The sequence below is a fragment of the Lipophrys pholis genome, assembly GCF_963383615.2.
Source record: "Lipophrys pholis genome assembly, chromosome: 5".
Lineage (NCBI taxonomy): Eukaryota > Metazoa > Chordata > Actinopteri > Blenniiformes > Blenniidae > Lipophrys > Lipophrys pholis.
In genome coordinates, this window is record NC_137628.1 from 17707440 (window position 1) to 17725804 (window position 18365).

The following is an 18365-nucleotide window of genomic DNA, read 5'->3' on the forward strand; positions in this document are numbered from 1 at the left end:
ATATTTAATTACGTTGTTTTTGAAATATATATATATATATGTAAAATTTTTCTTTTACAAATATAATGACATCCTGACACATTTTTTAAGTCTTGGCTAGACTTTTTTATTATTATCATTTTTAAGTTCAGTTCATGTAAAAGTTGAAAATATGCAACTATGCATCAGGATTACTTCATTGATTTGAATTACATAGAAAACAAATACATGAATCTCCTTTTTTATTCTAGATTCAACTACAAACATCTAAAGTACAATTAGTTCGAAAACTTCAAACCACTGTGGAGTTTTGCGCAAAAAAAGGACGTTGTCGAACTGTACCGTGCGTCATGGCAGCAGAAAGGAGGGGGGGGGGGGGGGGGGGGGGTCTGTTGACAAACATTGTTGGGTTAAATTAAACCAGGCGACAACTTTATGATCCCTGTGGGGAAGATCGGCAGTTGAGAAACCGGGTAGTTGGTCATCATTCCGTGGACCGAGCCGGGGGGCATGAAGCTTGGAGCCAGAGATGGGAGCGCGGCGCAGCGTCGTGCGTCGAAATGTTCAAAAGTCTGACTGGAGTGGAAACTCTTGGAGAGGATCGAGGAGAGCGCAGGTATGATGCTGCTGACAGGTGGGATGCTGCTGGGGCAAACGTGGGAGCCCACGCGACCTTCTAGGGCCAGATCGCGGTAGAGGTCCAGACTGTGCGGGGCAGAAGCCATCCTGTGCGCTCCGATCAGAGGGAACGCTGCGGGGATCACGTTGCGCTCTGGCGCACCGGACTCCTTCATCTGTCCCAAATAGAAGTGCTGTCTCTTGAAGCGTTTCCTCCGACGAAGAAAGCTGCCGTTTTCAAACATGTCGGCGGACATGGGGTCCAGGGTCCAGTAATTCCCTTTCCCCGGGTTCCCGGGCTCCCGGGGCATTTTGACGAAGCAGTCATTTAACGACAAGTTGTGGCGGATCGAGTTCTGCCACGCAGGAAACTTCTCCCGATAGTACGCGAACCTCTGGCTGATAAAGTCACAGATCTCACTCAACGTCAGCCTCTTTTTGGGGCTCTGAAGGATGGCCATGGTGATGAGGGCGATGTATGAGTATGGAGGCTTTGCTGAAGCTGAAGCTGAAGCGCCTCTCCTGGTCGGACCATCTTGCAGCCGGTCTGCAAAGTCGCCCTGTTCCCGCTTCACCTCTGAACTGAGGGAGGATCGCGCCAACTCCACTTTCCCCCTGTTGAACTCTGAGCAATCCAGACCCCTCACATCTTCACCACAGTCCGTCTCGTCCATGGGTTTGCTGTCCAGGGTCATGATCCAGAGTGTCCGGTGGGACGGCGGCCCCAACAGGCGGCGATCGGAGCCCGCTCAGGACAGAAAGGGTGGACCCCCTTCTTCTCCTTTCATTCACAAAAAAGTTGCGCATCGGACTGCTGCTTTGACTTTTCAGCCTCCTGCTCCAAACCTCCCCCTCCTCCTCCCCTGCTACTGCACTACTCGTCATATAAACAGTCCTAAAAAACCCTCATATCATCTATCATGTACTCAGAGTAATATATGGATACCAAGGATGTCATTTCAGTAATTCTCCAAGGATTTCAAACCCTCCAAAACAGTATTTTCTTATTTAAAGACGCATTTAATATGGATCATACAAACGCACTCTATTCTAGAGATGCTACCTTCTTTCAAAGGCACAGCTTTTATTATTCATTTGAAGTATTTTACCTTTCTATTACAGAGTGATAAATAGCTTCAAAATAACCCTAAACATTAGTGTGTTAGTTTTCTAAAGACTAATAACATCTATAAAACCAAGTCAGATTAAAGTCCATAACATGACTGGATCCTGAGCTAATTCTAATTAGGCTGTAGGGTGAGATTGCTCATGTGAACTTTTAAAAGTGTCACACTGGTGCCACTTCAATCTGTTTTCAACACATGGATCATTTCATCCAGATTCATTAACTTCACAAGTAGATAATGTTAAAAAAAATCTATGATTAAAAAGACATGATCAATATTGTCATCAGTTCAAGGACTTCAGGGATCAAGATGTTTACATTTAAAATGTGTTGAAGTAGAAATACAAAAAAACAATGTCAGAAATTGAATTATTTGAAATACCGAAGTTCAGGTGTTGTGTGGTTACTTCCCATCATTGATCATCATTATTATAAATGAAATGCACACAGCAGTCAAACAGGATACTCTCGCCTAAAAATCTATTTATTTCAAAATTTGGGATCTTGTATCCTTCTTATCGTGGTGTTAAAGTGAGTTTTTTTTTTTTTTTTTAATCAGTTTAAGAATTTCAACAAAAGTATCTGAGGCAACTTTAGTTGTTCTGTTTTATTGTTTTTCTTTCTATCAATTACTTTTAGCTCAATCAACTTGTTGGCTTTGCTCCAGTTGACGTTGGCATGACCGCAGCAGGTGAGACTGTTATATACAATACACATGTAAAATCCGAACAAGCATGTGAATTTTATTGAGCATGTCTTTATCTTTTATGTCCTTGGCGTGCACCGCGCTCATTTCCCCTTCTGCGTTCCTGCTGGATGGTTCAAGCACATGGCGAAAACAGGCAACGCTGGAGAAAGAAGACGTAATCCGTTTTGAAATAATAGCTGCACTGTATCAATCTGCGCGAGGCCACCCACTTGGCGAGTGAGCCCCCCTTGCAGGGTGGGCCGAGGAAACTGTGGGAAGCCTTATTACGGAAGATTTCTTCCTTCTTGCTCCAGTTTAATGTGACATGTGCAAACTTCTGAAACAATCATTTTATCATCATTGCATTTTCAGGAGGGGATTTATGTCAGCTGTGGGCCTTGCTTAGACGCACACGCACATGAAAGACCAAACCAAACGGATACATCTTATTCAATTTATTATATAGACCCAAACCCCTATAAACTTACAAACACACAAACATAAGTATTAGATAAATCACTGCACCAAAAACAGCAATCCAAACAAACAATACACTTCACAGAGAGTTAGAATGACTTTCTTCCTCTGGAAAGCAAACCGAACAAGTGCTGATGTCTAGAGCACCAAAGCAGTGAAATTAATCTAAATACTTTAGTCAACACCTGTACGTTACCAATGCTTCTCTCCATATAATTTATGTGTATGCACCTGTGGTGAACTGTACAGAACTGAGAGGCACATTAAAACCTGCGCTCTGTTTTCTAGGTGGTGTGTTTTCGCTGAGCTGAGGTCAGCTTCACAAAGTTTCCACACTTGAGGCAGTGTGCGTTGGAGTTGCCTTCTTTCCGAGGGATGTGCCAGCAGTTGACACAGCGCACTCTGTACTTCTTATACCTGTAAAAGCCCGACAGAGTACAGTGGTGGGTAGGTGTCTTCTTAACATTTGGCTGCAATTATACGTGCAATGACGTCAAATCTTCATTAATGGACACGTTTTCTACAGTTTATATGTGGTAGTTTAGGACTGCCTGTTCAAAATAACTGCCGTTTTTCTTCTCCAAAGGTCGAGTTCAGCTTTGTCGGCCGACACGTTCAAAGGGAAAACGCCAGCAAATGAACACAAAGAGTGTTTTGATAAAGTCATCTTCGGAATAATATGTGAAAACATGTGTGGGGCATGTTTCTGTAATGAAAGGTTTCTGTCAAGTATCGCCAGATTTCAGTTGATTACATTTCTGCAAGACATCTGCGAAACATGAGCAACGACAGACGGCATCTTTCCACAGCCGAGGCTGGTAACGGGGCAAAAGAAGAGCGACGATGTCGGTGATATTCCTCAAGAGAATGGTTCTTTTTCTTCTTCTTTGTTTTTTGTTTTAATGATCAGGGGCCCAAATCGACACTGCTACAGGACAGTTCTGGTTATGTGATGTTAAATGATGGAAACTAAATTATTCCTGTTGCAACATTAGTGGAAATTGTGAAGTTGAAATTTTACGAAGCTTCAACAGTCCGAGTTGCATTTATTGTGCCAGTATCTTGTAAAGATGCTATATTGTGTCCTGATTACACCTCTACACTGAGGTTTCGTACTCAATTTTTTATTTTTTGAAATTGAAATCATTCACTCCATATGACAGATTTCTAATGTCCGTGTTGGAATCACTGTGATATATCAGTGCAGAAGCTCAGTGAATTACCTTATCCCGCAAGCGTTGCAGAGTGGAGTCCCGTCCTCCGCGTCTCTCCACATGGGGGTTTTTCTGGTGCAGCATGAAGCACAAACTTTGCTCTCTTATAAAACAAGAGGTGAGACACAGTGAGTTTGTGTTGCAGTACAGTTTCATGAGTCCATTCCTCCATGTCTGGCTAAGCAGAAAAAAAGACAAGCACACAATTTATGCAAGTACAGGATTGCTTTCTATGTTTTTCCTTTACTCAGAGACAATTGTAAATCATGAATAATATCTGACTGAAATACATTATTATTATTATTATAACAGGCACGGTTACAAACCAGTGTGACCATTAATTTACTATTATGAACAAGTCAGCTGAGCTGACACACCTGCCCTGACTCCAGATGTCAGTGACATGTTTTAATGTTGAGGCGACATCTAGTGGAAAAGAAGGGCATTGACACTAACCGTGGAGCGAGACTTCACAGATGTCAATCAATACATCCATTATTAGACAGTGTGTAAAGCTTTTTAAATAATTGTACTTAAATATTCATGATACATTCTCTATTTGAGCTGACAGTAAAGCCTCACTTGATACACTTTTGTGCTATAAAAGTCGATTCAACTTAAATTAAGCGTAGTGAAAATCATCTTTGCTTTATGGTAAAATCAGTGGCTTCATTAAAGAGTGCAGGTACTCACTTAAAACATTAGCCGTCGAGTCATTTTCATCCTCCGAGCTGCTTGTTTTATGGAGTTTGTGTGAGGCCCGTGTCCTCAGCCTTGGTTTTCTTGTGCTCTTGTGGACCTCCGTGCTGTATCGGGTATACAGTGAACTGACATCAATCGTGTGCACGCGTAATTATTCATCATGATTTTGTTCACAGAAAGACGTCCCATCTACCTGTACTTGGAAGTGATGCAGAGCCGACACTGTTCCCTGGTGTCATCCAGCTGTGTGTCCATCCTGAACGTTACTCCCTGGAAGTCGGGATCGTGGCTGTCGGCACTGCGACGGGGATGCGGCTGCTTCCTGGGTTTCTTGGTTTTCCACTGGCAGGTAGAGGGCAGACCAAGTACCTCATTTTGCTGCTCCCAAATCAGTTTTTGTGAAGATGTGGAGGACAAAGACACTGATGACCTCTGTTGGGAAACTGAAGCAGTATTTTCATCGGTGAGAAAGAGTGTGCAGTCAGATGCTGTGATTTTGTCATTTTGTTTTGAGATTGAGTGACGGCTCTCTGCGGTGCTTAATACGGGCGTTGATGATTCCAAAGGAGGCGTGACGAAGCTTGGAGGTGGCGGGTGGCTGTCGGATGGAGGCTCAGCAGATAAAATGTTTGCATTGTGGTCAAGTGTCACTGTGGGCTTGTACAGAGCTGTAAGAGCCTCGTCATTTTCATAAAGTGTCATCGGGGTATCACAACATGCACTGTTGGTGTGTGTTTCCAAAAGAACCTGTTCAGTGGAGGAACGAGCCATTCTAACCTCCTGGTTGTGCTCCAGTCGTCTGTTAACACTAAAATCGTCCTCTCTAATGAACCCGTCTTGTGGTCGTAAAGCAGTTGGGGCATTGTCCTCCAGAAACTGTGTGTCTCCAACAGTGTGCGCTTTCTCAACAGCCTCCAGTTGAACACCAGTGTCTTCTTCAAAGTCTCCTGTGCACTTGTCTGTCACATCATCCACCCAACTGGCAGCCATCTGTTGTCTCTCAGGAGGAGGAAAAGATGGCCCCAAAGTATATCCAATCTCATCACTCCCACTTCTGACTCCTGATTCTTTAACGTCTGGTGCTGCAGGCGACAAACAGGTGGTTGAATTTATCCATTTTGTGGTAGATCTGTCATAGAACGCCCCTTCGTTTGTATAAAGAAGCCTCTCACAGTGAAGGTTGATCAGACCGAGCACCTTCCAGGGACTGTTGCTTTCACATTGTGGCTCTACTGAAGTCAGGACCTCGTCATCTCGACTTTCCTCTTGTCCCCTTTTCACCTGACTGTGACAGGATATGTTGGATGTTTGAATAAGATGTGAATCCTTCTCCTCTTTTTTAAGTACAATGGGATCCTTCCTCTGTACGTCGTCTGGCCATTTCAAAGGTGGCTCGTTGACAGGAAAGCTGCTCTGTGCAGAGGGGGCGAGTTTAGAAACCTCTTGGAAAAGGTAGAAGAGTGCAGATGGAGAAACATCTTGTTCCTCCAGGCTCATTTTTCCATGAATGAAGGTGGCTTGTGCTCTTTGCTCAGTGCTCATGCTTATAAGCAGTTCCTGCATCATGGGTAAAAACAAAAAACAGATTGTCGATCAGGAGTCTCTCAACAGATATCATGTACCACGTTTGGGGGATTTAGACAACTGTGTGTTGTCCAGTCAATAGCACTCGTCTTAGTGTATACTGTATCTGTAAATATTGAGACTATGTGCATTTTGTATGTAGGATCTACACTTTATTTATTATTAAGTTTCTTTTATTGACCCCCCCCCAGGTAAAATTACTCCTTTTATTGCTTGTTTTTAAGGTGTTAAATGAGTTGGTACCTTTATATTTATCTGAGCTTCTACATGTCCATACAGCAGTTTTATCGTTGAGGTCGGCTCATCAGATGATCCTTAAAGTTCCCGGATCCAGACTAAAAAAATATAGATGACTGTGCTTTTTTCCCCCCGTGGCTGCACCCAGCCTGTGGAACTGCTTACTTGAACCGCTCGGCCTCTTGATACCTTCAAAAGTACACATGTACTCTCTGGCTTTTAATTCTAGGCAAGCGCTGACAACTTGAAATATGGCATTATTTATCTTACTCTGTATATTTCCTGACAGATTATGTCTTGTTTTTCATTTCAGCTGTCAAGCACTTTGGTCAACCTTGATTGTTTTTAAATGTGCTATATAAATAAAGCTGACTTGACATTATGTGATAGGTTTAATCCAGTTTATTGTAGATTCCAATTATTTCTGTCTATCTTTTGAGCATTGTGGAGTCTAGTTTATTGTAAAAAGCAGACAAAATATTGTCTATTTAAAGAATGCCCCCCAAAAACAGCTTAACAATGGGCCTGACCTTATCTTATAGCTAATTCATCCAAGTTTCATAAACAGCTATTACAATAAGTAAGCTAGGGCTGTGTCTGTTTTAGTTTACAAACTTTAGACAGTAGGAAGCAGGATGTTTCACTGTTCAAAACATAAACTCAAGAGTTTGGAAGAACTTTCTTGAGATACTTGGCATTATTATATTTAAAAATTTACAAAGACAAACGTTGTAGGTTTACATTGGACTTACATTAATATCTGTCATTAAAAATAAAAATCTCAACGACATCGAATTATTTCATTCAAATCATTCCAACATTCATTTGCTCCTTTGAAAAGATACTTTTACTCTAAAGAAGAAGAAAAAAAAATTACTTTTAGTAACTCACCCGATAGAAAGTGATCGTTTGAAGTGTTCTAGAACGTTAATGTAGCAACTTATGGATTTTTCCCGCTCATTTGAGTTCAACTGTCACGAGCGCACAATCAGATACTTTAATGTGATGTCACATAAAACAGTAACAGTGAACGTCACATCTTTTTGAACGTGATATGTTGTCTTCAGTCGGCCGTGACAAAAGTAACCCCCCCCCCCCCCCCCCACAAATTGTCAATATTTTAGTTTTTAAATTTGACATGCTCAAAACAGGGGCGATCAACACATTAAAATTAAAAAAAAAAAAAAAAACTGTTTCGGCACTTCATCTGATCATACGTACAATTTCAAATCAAAGTATTCAGCCATTTTAAGAGAAAGTGTACCAGAATTACGTGGACAGCGTCTTGGAGTTAAAAAGCTTAACTCATGATCGAGGATCTTACGTCACTCACTCCAAAGTTTGAACGTGATTTTACATCTTCAAGTTAATCTGTCTTTGTATGTAGATCTTCCTCTTTGCTAACATCGTCATCACGTGGGCCTGGTGGTAACAACAATTCAAAATGTACTCATGGCGCGACTGAAACCCGCAGGATGCCGTCCTGCAGCCACGACTGTCCACCACAGTTAAATACTCACCTGAGATCTTCAGATCGATCATCGATACGCGATCAGAACAGAGTGGATTAAGTGAGGAGTCGACCCGATGGCGACCTGTCTCCGGTTCAGGACTGGGAGGAGCTGCGCAGGTGTTTTTACTTTTCTAAATGAGATCTGCTGATGCATTTAAGTGTCTCCCACCCAGAGCCGGAGTTTGACTTTGTAGATGCTGCAGCTAAGCAGTTTTTTTGGACACAAGTCTGCAGGGTAAAACACTTTTTTAAAATTTTATTGTAATCCGATAAGTGTGATCTAAATATCTCGTCACCCTGATTGATTATAAATGCCTAATGACTGCTCAGGAATGACTTTCAAAATAATGTTTTTTTAATTGCACAACTTTAAATATGTCTTTTATTTTTAAGACAAGAAAATACACAATTCACTTACATTGGGACACAGATCTGACGAATACAGTAGAAGCTGAAAATTAGTTGACATGACCTAATGTTGTGGTAATGCGAAGTCAAGAAGCCTCAAAACAAACTTTTCTTCCCCTCAATGTTCGTGTGAATCCAACAGCTTAACAAGATAACTTACTCAAGTATCAGTCATAGCCACCAGAGAGATTAAAATATGTTTAATCTGAAATACTTTCCTCAAATGTTTTGAAATGTTTGTAGTAAATGTGTAGTTTTAAATCTTGATCCTGATTTGGTTTGTATAAACCTTCAGGCAGAGACACTTCACACTGATAAATGACTCTCCTGTCTGTGTTCGAGGCTGTGCAGAAGAGATCTCCTTTGTTTTACTATCGTGACATTATTTTCTGAACAGCCGCAACATGTAAATGTGATCATGGTACACAAAAAGTAAATGCTTTGCATACAAAGTGAATAGGATGACGGTAATGAACTGAATAAAATGACTAACACATCTTAGGATGTTTGTGCGTATAATAGCTGTAACAAGGAATGTTCCATTCAATAGCACAAAGATTGATTTTACAAAAACAAACAAAAAAAAGACCACCTTCTCCATAGTGTATAAGCTGTTGTAACAAAAGCTTTGTGATATTGAATGGCATCTTAAAAGTGGCCTGAGAATGCTCCACAAGGATAAATATATGCTCAGTTACACCGTCCTATTTGTTTTTTTCCTTTTTGTCCGAGTGGCCAAAGGTTTCAGCCACGTGACACGAGTATAGTATCTGACGGTTGGATCTTGTCTGCAGTCTTGTCTTGTCATTAGTTAACCATTTAAGTGTCACTGAACAAGACGTCTTGGGAGTTGCTGTGGACTCTATCCTAGCTGTGCCTCTTCATCGTCGTCCCCTGGCTCAACCAGCACACGAGGTGTCAAGCTCACAGTGACGCCTCGTATTGTTTTCTTCAGGTCTCTCTCTCTCTCTCTCTCTCTATCTCTCTCATGCGCGTTCATCAATCGCTCCTCTTCTCAGTGAGGTTTGGGAACATGACCGTCGACATAGAAGTTCCTTGTAACTTTGGGCAGAGTGAGTTCAATGCCATCCAGCTCTGGAGTGAGAACAATCTGACATCCCAGTCGGGAGTTTTCCTGAAGCATGGGTGCCATGTCGAGCATGTCATCCTCCCTGAGAAAACAAAGACATCGATCAGCATGTTCTGTCATTTCTTTGCCATAATCATTTGTTGAAAATGAATATAAAAAGTGAAATATATGGAGGCGAATTTACCTCTCGTCAGGCTCTGGCAGTTTGTCGAAATGGCCGTCGCTCACGTAGACGTGACATGTTGAGCAGGCCAGTGATGCCTCACAGGCTCCTGAATACATCAGAAACAAATGTTAAATAATTCTTTCCAATAGTGAATTTCACTTAAATTGAATGAAACCTCACCCTCCAGTTCAATTCCATGCTTGTGAGCCAGATACAGGACGTTATCTCCCACTTTGGCTTTAACTGGGATCCTCTGGCCAGACCGATCAACATACACCACGTTAACCCTACACAGAAATAACAGCAGTGAAACAGGTTACAGAACATACCACTGACAACTGTACATTACAATTGTGATATAAAAGTAAATAAACCCATAAAAACATAAATCAAAGATTTGAATCAATTTATTTAAGCGGTAAACAGACGAGGAGTCGTTCATGTCCATGTGCTTCAGTGGGGCCTAAACTCATCAGTACAGCAAATTAAGTAAACAAACACAACATGGGCTGGACGTATTTTATTTATTTACCAGACAGTTGGTCTAAACGTGTGGAATGGTGAACTTTCAAAATGTGTGATCCTCTATAAAAGTATTTGTTGCCATATTGACCAGCTTCTCATAATTTTAACACCCTGATAAGCGGCACTAATCATGTTTCTGTTCAGAAAACCTGCATCTGTGTGAGCTGAGGCCTCGGTCAGGTCTGACAAGCTGCTTAATAATATTCACAGGTTATTGGGTCCACAAACCGTCAATTAGTAGTTTGTAAATCCGAGCATGGCCGTGGTGTCAAATCCCATTTCGCATGTTTTAAATGTGCAACATGATTTTTAAAACTTCAGGCTGTAGTTGCTGTCTCATCGCGGTCCTTTCTACAGAACACGAGGAGTTCATGTAGCAGAAATGTCTGCAGGTTGGCGAGTAGAGAGAGAATCTGCCTGAGATCTAATCACTTTACCCTCTGTTCTTGCTCAGTGGAACCACAGTATCCCCAGACGCTTTCATTGATGCATGAGGAGTTTGTATGAAGGGTTTGTATATGCAAACAGTGAGAGCCTAAATACTGGCATATTTCATGTCAGGGCTAGGTGATGCAGGTGTGGGATGATTGACAGCTATGGCAATCTAAGTCAAGAATAAATGCTTCCTCCACTACTTTCAGCACGAGTCACGAGTAAAGGTAGTAGAAATAACTTCAACATGTGCACTGCTGTATTTCAGATGACAGCCGTGGAAACGATATAAAGTGAAGGCAGCAGTAAACTCACACATCCTCCGGATCCTCTGCGTTGGAGCTCCCCTCCTCACTGTGGTGAAGCCCTGAGAGAAGACAGACATCGGCTGGGTGAGTGTTTTTGATGAGTGATATAACCTGATCAACTGGGGACAACAGGAGAATTGTTGCAGATGTTTCACAACCTCAGCTGTGGAGGCTGATCCCAAGTTACACAAGTGTTATTGAGCGGACTTTGGACTCTAATAACTACTGACCACATGCTGCTCTCTGCCCTCACTACGGCTCCGGTAAAATGATGAATTGCTGACACTTTCGAGTCTGTTTAACGGCGAAACAGTTCAGAATGAAGATCCAGCCAATGGTTGAAGCTAGGCGTTAGCAAACAAACATCACTCACCCATACTCGTCTGCAAATGTCGACTTATCGTCCGAAAGCTATCGAAAGGGCCTCTCCCTTGTAGATTAGCGGTGCTTTTCACGCAGCTCTTCAATCTATAAAAAGGACACGTACTGCAGTCCGGTATAACTCGGGAAAGTCTCAAAGTCAGCCCCATGCTCGACCGGACCGCAGCGGAGGCCGCCATGACTGTGTTGTGGTCACATGACACGGAGCAGCCAATAGGAGAGGAGGACAGGGTGCGCTGTGGTGTGCTGTTCTGACAGCAGAGGGCGCTGCTGCGCTAACATTCATCTGGAGGGCAACAGGCGCAGTTATTTACAACCCTACAATTACACTTATTGAATAAAACACGGGAAAGTAATACCACGAACGTCTAATCTTTTGTAACAATATCGCCATGAAAGTTTACATAAAGGAAAGGATTTTTCATCATCCAAAGTGGACACTCTTCATTGCAGAGTCTGCTGTATATCAGCTGTATGTCACACAGACATCAATAATACAAAACAAAAAAAGACAAACAAAGTGAGCTCAACCCTTCAACCCTTCATTGAATATTGTTGTCATATCAAGTCCAGTGATTACTACCTGAAGGAGTGAAAGCAGCCGGATGTTGTTTGCTTTTTAGATTTAATGACCAATTTAAATACATTTCTCAGTTGAAGTACTGATTTCACATATTGGTGTTGTGATTAGTACTCGCGCACCAAAGTATATCATAGAATATTGTCAGATGGAGTTTTGTCTGACCTTTCTGTATGGAGTTTGCATGTTCTCCCTGCCATTCTCTCATCTTACTCCAGTTTTCTGCCACAGTCCCAAAACAAGCATGTGAGATTGACTAGTGAACCTAATTTTCTTTTATGCTTGAATGAATTTGAGTTTTTGTGGATGTGTCTCTGTGTCTGTCCGTAGTTAACTGGCACCCACTTCAGCAACAAAAGAAGACTGATGGATGGATAATTGCGTTTATTCAAGTGAAATGTACAGGGCTCTGAAATCTCAATAAAAAGCAGTCATTTGATAGATATATCCACTTGCTGTTTCTGTTCTGTAACTGACAACTTCTGACATTTCAATAAGACACAATGTGTAGCAGGTTCTTTATCTGCTTCACTTACCCATTCGGTTATTCATTGGTCTCTGTCGGATAAAGTACATTCCAGTATCACCATTTCTCCGATATCAAGTCTTCTCATCTACTCTAATCTAACTCCTTTTGACTTCAGTATATTATTCATGCTTTTTTAATGTCAGTTTTGCTTGAAATACACTGATCAATTTACAAATGGATTGCACCTTCCGTGTATTTTGTCATCCATGTGGGTTGAAATCGCTAATAAAGCTGGGAGTTTACATGTTGAAATAAAACAAAATTACATAATTCTTGTCAAATTCAAATTAATCACACTTTATTTCTGTTTGGATCCTGCGAGGAGTGAAATGTAAATGTTTGTTTTCTGACATTATGATTAAAATAAGGGCCTGTATTTCTTTACAAAACAAGATGTTATTAAAGTAATGAACACTTTCATTTTCATAGTTGGAGATGTGGCCATTCCTAATGTCCCAGTTTGAGTTGGGGAAGCCTCCACTGGACTTTAGATGTTCTCCATGCACGAGTGTCAATATGTGAATATGATTGTGTATTTCCATATGATGGACTGGCTACTTGTCCCGGTCGTACCCTGCATTTACTCATTTTTTCTATTCTTTCCAGTGCTCCACAACCCTTAATTAGAGTGACGTAGAAAATGAATGGATAGAGGTGTATTTGAGATTAGATCAAATTGTAGGTTCTTCATTTACATTTTTAACGATTATTATCTTACTGTGGGTTAGGGTTAGGGCTAACCTTATTCATCAAATGTTTTTTGCGTAATTATCATCACTAAACTGCCTCTGGTTAAGAGAGAAATGAGAACTTCTGGTGTGAAGTGTGACTTAAAACAACGCTAACAGAAATGCAAGTTTAGCTGAAGTGGCAACAAATATAAATGGTGAAAAATAAAAAGCAACCAGACACAAAACATGGAAAAAAAACCTCAAACCTGCTACTGAGATTAATCACACACTGAAACAACACAAATGCAAAGTATGAAGATGCACAATATCCAAAGCATTAAAAAAAAAACAACTTACACCAATTTAGAAATTCATTTGCAGTGATTTTCCTGTGAGTCCAGTTGTTTTGCATCTTTATAGGACAGGAGGAGGAGCTTTTCACAAGTCTGTGCTCATGGATCCAATGTCTCATAATCTGTTCATGAATGCTCTTAGTTATTTCCCACAAGGATACTGTTTTTATAACCTCCACCCTTTCAAAGCACAATTAAAGAAGTTATTGAAGTCTCAGCACAATTAATCCTGCAAGGGCTGTCTTTAAAAAATAATAATAATAATTTTTAATCATTTATGTGTTTGCCCCGTCCAAACATGTCCGAGATGTGTTTGTGCTTACGAAAGCAGGCCTATCAATTCTGAAGAATAAAACAAAAAATAATTACTTCCTAAATGAAAGCTCCACATCACACAGTGTAATGCAGCGGATGAGATAATTCATGCCTGGCCATGTTTTTGTGGAGATGAAATTCCGATAAGAAATCTGATGGGAGCTGAATGACTGAGCGTATCATGTGTGTGAAGACAGTGGACTGTTGTTTTGACTGGGGGCAGGTGAAGGGATCCAGCACTCTTTCTCTCTGTCCAGCTCCCCGTGGAAGGCAAGTTATCTTTAAAAACACACACACACACAACCGAAACTGCTATTAAATATGAGTGTTTTTATTGAGGGGCCTTGTGTTGATATCTGAGATGTGATTTAGGAACTCTGGAGACCCTAAAAATGCCCAATGTGAGCACCCTGTGAGGTATCTGTAGTTTTTATTCACTTATCTTTCTCCCTGTATCTCACAATGAACTGTGCTTTGGGAGAAACCACATTTCAAGTAGGTTTTAAAATGTGTCCTAAGCCCCCCATCTGGATGTGACTGCAGAGGTTCCTTCCCTGTGGATGGTCGTAAAAAAGTATATGAGCCCTCTGTCTACTTTTTTTTTTTTTCTTTTTAAACTTTGTAGCAAGCACTGAGAGTCAACTCAACAGCATATAGATTATTACTTTTTATATACTCCATAATCCTCATAATGAAACACTTCTACACTTTAGCACAGGCACTTTCTTTCCGAAGCACACAGGATTATTATCCAGGGACAGTTTACCTGGTGGATATGGAGTACGTAGTCCTGCAGGTGTTGCTGGCTGGAGGTTTTAACATGCTTGACTTGGATATAAAGTGGCCTCTAGCACTTTGTTCCCCGATGACTCTGCTGCATAAAATCTGTGACACGGACACACATGCACCTCCACTGAAATACTTCAACACAGATGGCATACACACAGTTAACACTCCTCCAGCCCTTTAAGAGCCCAAAAGCATTAGCTCGCTCAGATGTTGGAGGGGTGATGTAGTGGTCTGGTGACTCTCCAGAGAGAATACCATGTGTATAGCTTGTGTTTCCAAGGACGGATAAAGCATGGAAAAACACAGTATTTCTCAACTGTCCCTTGGGTGCTTTTACTCACTCCTATCTGCACTGACACCATTGTTGTTACAAATAAATATAAAATGACCACAAAATGTTCGACGGTCACCTATTATCATCTAAAGGTCAAACCCTCAACAATAAAAACAATTTAATGCAGCTTGGAAAACATTTATCTTATGAGTGTTTTATGCAGGGTGAAGTTCTTAATTTTTCTTATTGCCAACCCCCCTCAAAATGAAGCAATGCATGTTTTCGACACACAAGCAGTCTTTGTTAAACACATTAACCTAGAACTGCCAACCCGGAAGCTCCTCAAATACTAAAAAGCTTTAAATACTTATTTTGTGCCTGTTAACCTTTCGTCTATATATCAAAATTGTCAAAATTGCAAAATAACAACACCACTCTGCTCTTTGTGAAGCAATTCCTAAAAATTATTTTTGTTCTGGGAGCAGATATAAAAGTTTGGACAAGCAGGATTAAATGGGCCTTTTTCAGATTAAACTGACAAAGTAAAACGCGAAGCAAAGTGGCACTAACTCCTCGTCGCTTCTCGACACAGAACAGAAAATGATAAAAACATGGCAACATGCCTTGTGTGACAGCGATGTCTCATTTCCCATGTCACATCAGTGTTGTTATAGGCTTCACTCTCAGTACATCATCGATTGGGATAATATATGTTCAGGCCACCACGTTGAATGACGGCGGCAGTTGTATTTGATTTCAAATGTTTTGTTGCCCCCCTTTGGGAAAAGTCTGGTGAGAGTCATGTGGATGTCTGATGGGCGGTTACATGGGAGTGGAGATTTCGAATAATGCCGAGTGAATGAAAAAAAGGAGACGTGTTGACTTCTAAACATTTTAACAAGACATCATGGTAAAGGGGAAGTGAACAAACTTTACAGCTGCTCAACATGAACTGACATGAATCCTGACAATAAGTAAAAGGGTCAGAAATAACCTCAATATGTGCACGATAAGTAGATGATCCACAGAAATAGTAGATAGAATACGTTAGTAACCACCAAGAGCAAACATGGCAAAGTCAACACATCTCACGTGCCAACACTGTATTTTGATTATGCACGCACACAAAATAACAAGACAAGCAGAAAGCAATTTAATTGAAAATGTAGCTTCAACTCTGCAAACTAAATGCAGGTGTGTGGTTATAACCCCACCCCCCCCACCCCTCCAAACAACCAAACAACACAACAAGTTTGAATTACTGTAAATGACTTCAATTTTTATCTTATCTGCATCTTAATGTTTGAGGTCATCGTGTGTGTGTGCGTGTGTGTGTGTCTGTTTTACCTGCATGTGCTTACCTGCACGCGAGTGCTGCTGCCGCGACTCAGATGAGTCAAACTTCTGAGACTAGTTAATTGGAAACGGGTAAAAAAAAATGGTAATCTAAAAGGCCACTAAGACCTTCATGCCTCATCTGTGTGGGATTAATTATTCCCAGACAGACAAAAAAGCGAAACTTCCCATAAGCGTGAGTAAACACAGCGGCAGTCTGTGAGCTGGCATTACCGCTGTGAAAACAGATTCTTACTCAAAGTCTTGGCAATGTTTGTTCTTCAGGACACGTTTAGTTGCATGTCATCCGTGTGAGCATGATTGAGGAATATCCCTGGGGCTCTGCGTTGGGTTGAGTTGTTTGGAATTAATGACCTTTTTTCACACGCAACAACCGAGTGGCCGGCAATGAAATGTTTGCTTAAGCCCGAGGTCTGGTTGTGGTTTAGTGGTTTCAAATGGAGGTCTGTGCTACTGCTGTCGTCTGGCCTGTGACGGACAGTACTGACCGCCGACTGCTGACCGCCGACTGCTGACCCCTCACACCAGATAAAGGAAAGTTGCTGAGGGAGGTCGAAAGCTTGGGAGGTCATTGTGGTGTTACAAATCATGTCATCAAATCCAAATATAACAAGAAAGGCTGTAGGTCCGGTCTCCTTGTGCTTGATATGGTTTCACGCTTTTTGTTAGCCATTTTACTAATGGTTGGAGAATCTTCAAAATGCAAATCTACACTAGAATTGTGAGAAGGCCTTGTAATCTCTTAATCTCATGCTGCTGGAGGATTCTTCAACATTCATCAAACATTGCAGGACACATAGAGCAGCAGCTGTGGGGCTATTCTTGTTGTAGATGAAGACACATTTCATTTTGTGTTTTTCTCCGTTTTAAACAGGAAGTAGGAAATCTTTGTCCCCTTTCCTGTTGTACGTCACTGTTGGAGCTCCTGGTGAAAATAATTATACCAGAAAGCATCTTGAATGCTGTGGACACACACATTTTGATTGAGGAATCAACTACATTTCCCAAGATGCATTTAGTTTTCACGGCAATATCACCATTCAGGATGGTGGAGCGTCATCATGAGTCATTTGCAGGCAGCAGAACGATACAGGCTCTGCTGGGCTGACTGCACATCAAGATCATATCGGGTGCTTGTCGAGAGACTAATTGTGCGGTGGATGAGTAACAAGTGGGAAAGTTCGAAAAATACATCTGAACACTGTCAAACTAGTAATATGACAGAGAAAAAGTAAAGTTTTGAAGAAATTGAGAAGGCCATTTGACATCAGTCTGTTTGACATCCGTCTACCTCAAAGCATCTGTCAGAGGGTTACTTCTACTATGTAATGGTGGCCATTCTTGCGTCGCCCTAAAATACCTCTCTCATTTTGTGTATATTGTTGTATTATTGTAGTGTTTCTTTGGCCCGTTAGCAGAGCTCTCACCATGTGTTTTTCAGCCTTAAAACTGATTTGCTCACAAAGTTAAAAGTTACATCACTTATTTGTTGACGGGCCCTCAGTTCCTGGAGGAGAAATAACATTTGGGGACTCGTATCAATGAGGAGAAACAGCTGACATAAGGTATCAACATGGAAAGAGTCATAAAGATAAGCGCACAGTGATTTAAGGCTGCTAATGCATCACAGTTACTTTGGCTATAAATTAATGTTATGGTTACCTCCAGTCGGACACTTTGTTCTCAGCAGTTATCTCCGAATTAACGAGGGGGCCCCATTTGCAGTGAAGGGGAGTTTAGCAAAAATAATGACAGAACTTCTCAATAGAATACTCATGTATTGTTGCAATGTACTGCTCAAGGCACAATTTAGAACTTAAGTGTTTAGTGACAGGGAATACAGCAAAGCTACAGTTTTGACGAGATGGTTTCGTATCTCTCCAGTATGATCACCAAGTTGTCGTTCATTGCGGCAATGTGATTTGCAGTGTATGGCATTCAACATACATTTCCTGTTGCTGTTCCTGAGACCACTGTGCTGTTGGTTTGCACAACTCTGCATAACACTTGAGGTCTGAACACAAAGAGAAAACGGTTTCGTATTCAGACC

The 18365-nt window shown here is 41.2% G+C and overlaps 2 protein-coding genes across 2 annotated transcripts; both read right to left on the minus strand.

Moving 5' to 3' along the window:
- Positions 1 to 287: 287 nt before the first annotated feature.
- On the minus strand, positions 288 to 1285 carry LOC308109475 (forkhead box protein D3-like). The gene has a single exon (XM_080463050.1). The coding sequence runs from the start codon at positions 1269 to 1271 to the stop codon at positions 390 to 392; it is 882 nt and encodes a 293-aa protein (XP_080319176.1). The 5' UTR covers positions 1272 to 1285; the 3' UTR covers positions 288 to 389.
- A 7187-nt stretch (positions 1286 to 8472) lies between these two features.
- Positions 8473 to 11648, minus strand: fdx2 (ferredoxin 2). The gene is made up of 5 exons (XM_080464833.1): positions 11441 to 11648; positions 11075 to 11126; positions 9983 to 10089; positions 9821 to 9908; positions 8473 to 9718 (listed from the first exon to the last, which is right to left on the minus strand). The coding sequence occupies exons 1-5, from the start codon at positions 11625 to 11627 to the stop codon at positions 9562 to 9564; spliced, it is 591 nt and encodes a 196-aa protein (XP_080320959.1). The 5' UTR covers positions 11628 to 11648; the 3' UTR covers positions 8473 to 9561.
- Between the last annotated feature and the right edge of the window lie 6717 nt (positions 11649 to 18365).

What these genes read in the sequence shown, in the direction of transcription:
- LOC308109475 (XM_080463050.1), bottom strand. Translation starts at nt 1,271, where the DNA reads ATGGACGAGACGGACTGTGGTGAAGATGTGAGGGGTCTGGATTGCTCA.
- fdx2 (XM_080464833.1), bottom strand. Translation starts at nt 11,627, where the DNA reads ATGGCGGCCTCCGCTGCGGTCCGGTCGAGCATGGGGCTGACTTTGAGA. An exon ending in GCAGAGGATCCGGAGGATGT is followed by an intron (nt 10,090 to 11,074) that starts GTGAGTTTACTG and finishes ATTTCTGTGTAG; the next exon opens with GGTTAACGTGGTGTATGTTG. An exon ending in GCATGGAATTGAACTGGAGG is followed by an intron (nt 9,909 to 9,982) that starts GTGAGGTTTCAT and finishes TGATGTATTCAG; the next exon opens with GAGCCTGTGAGGCATCACTG.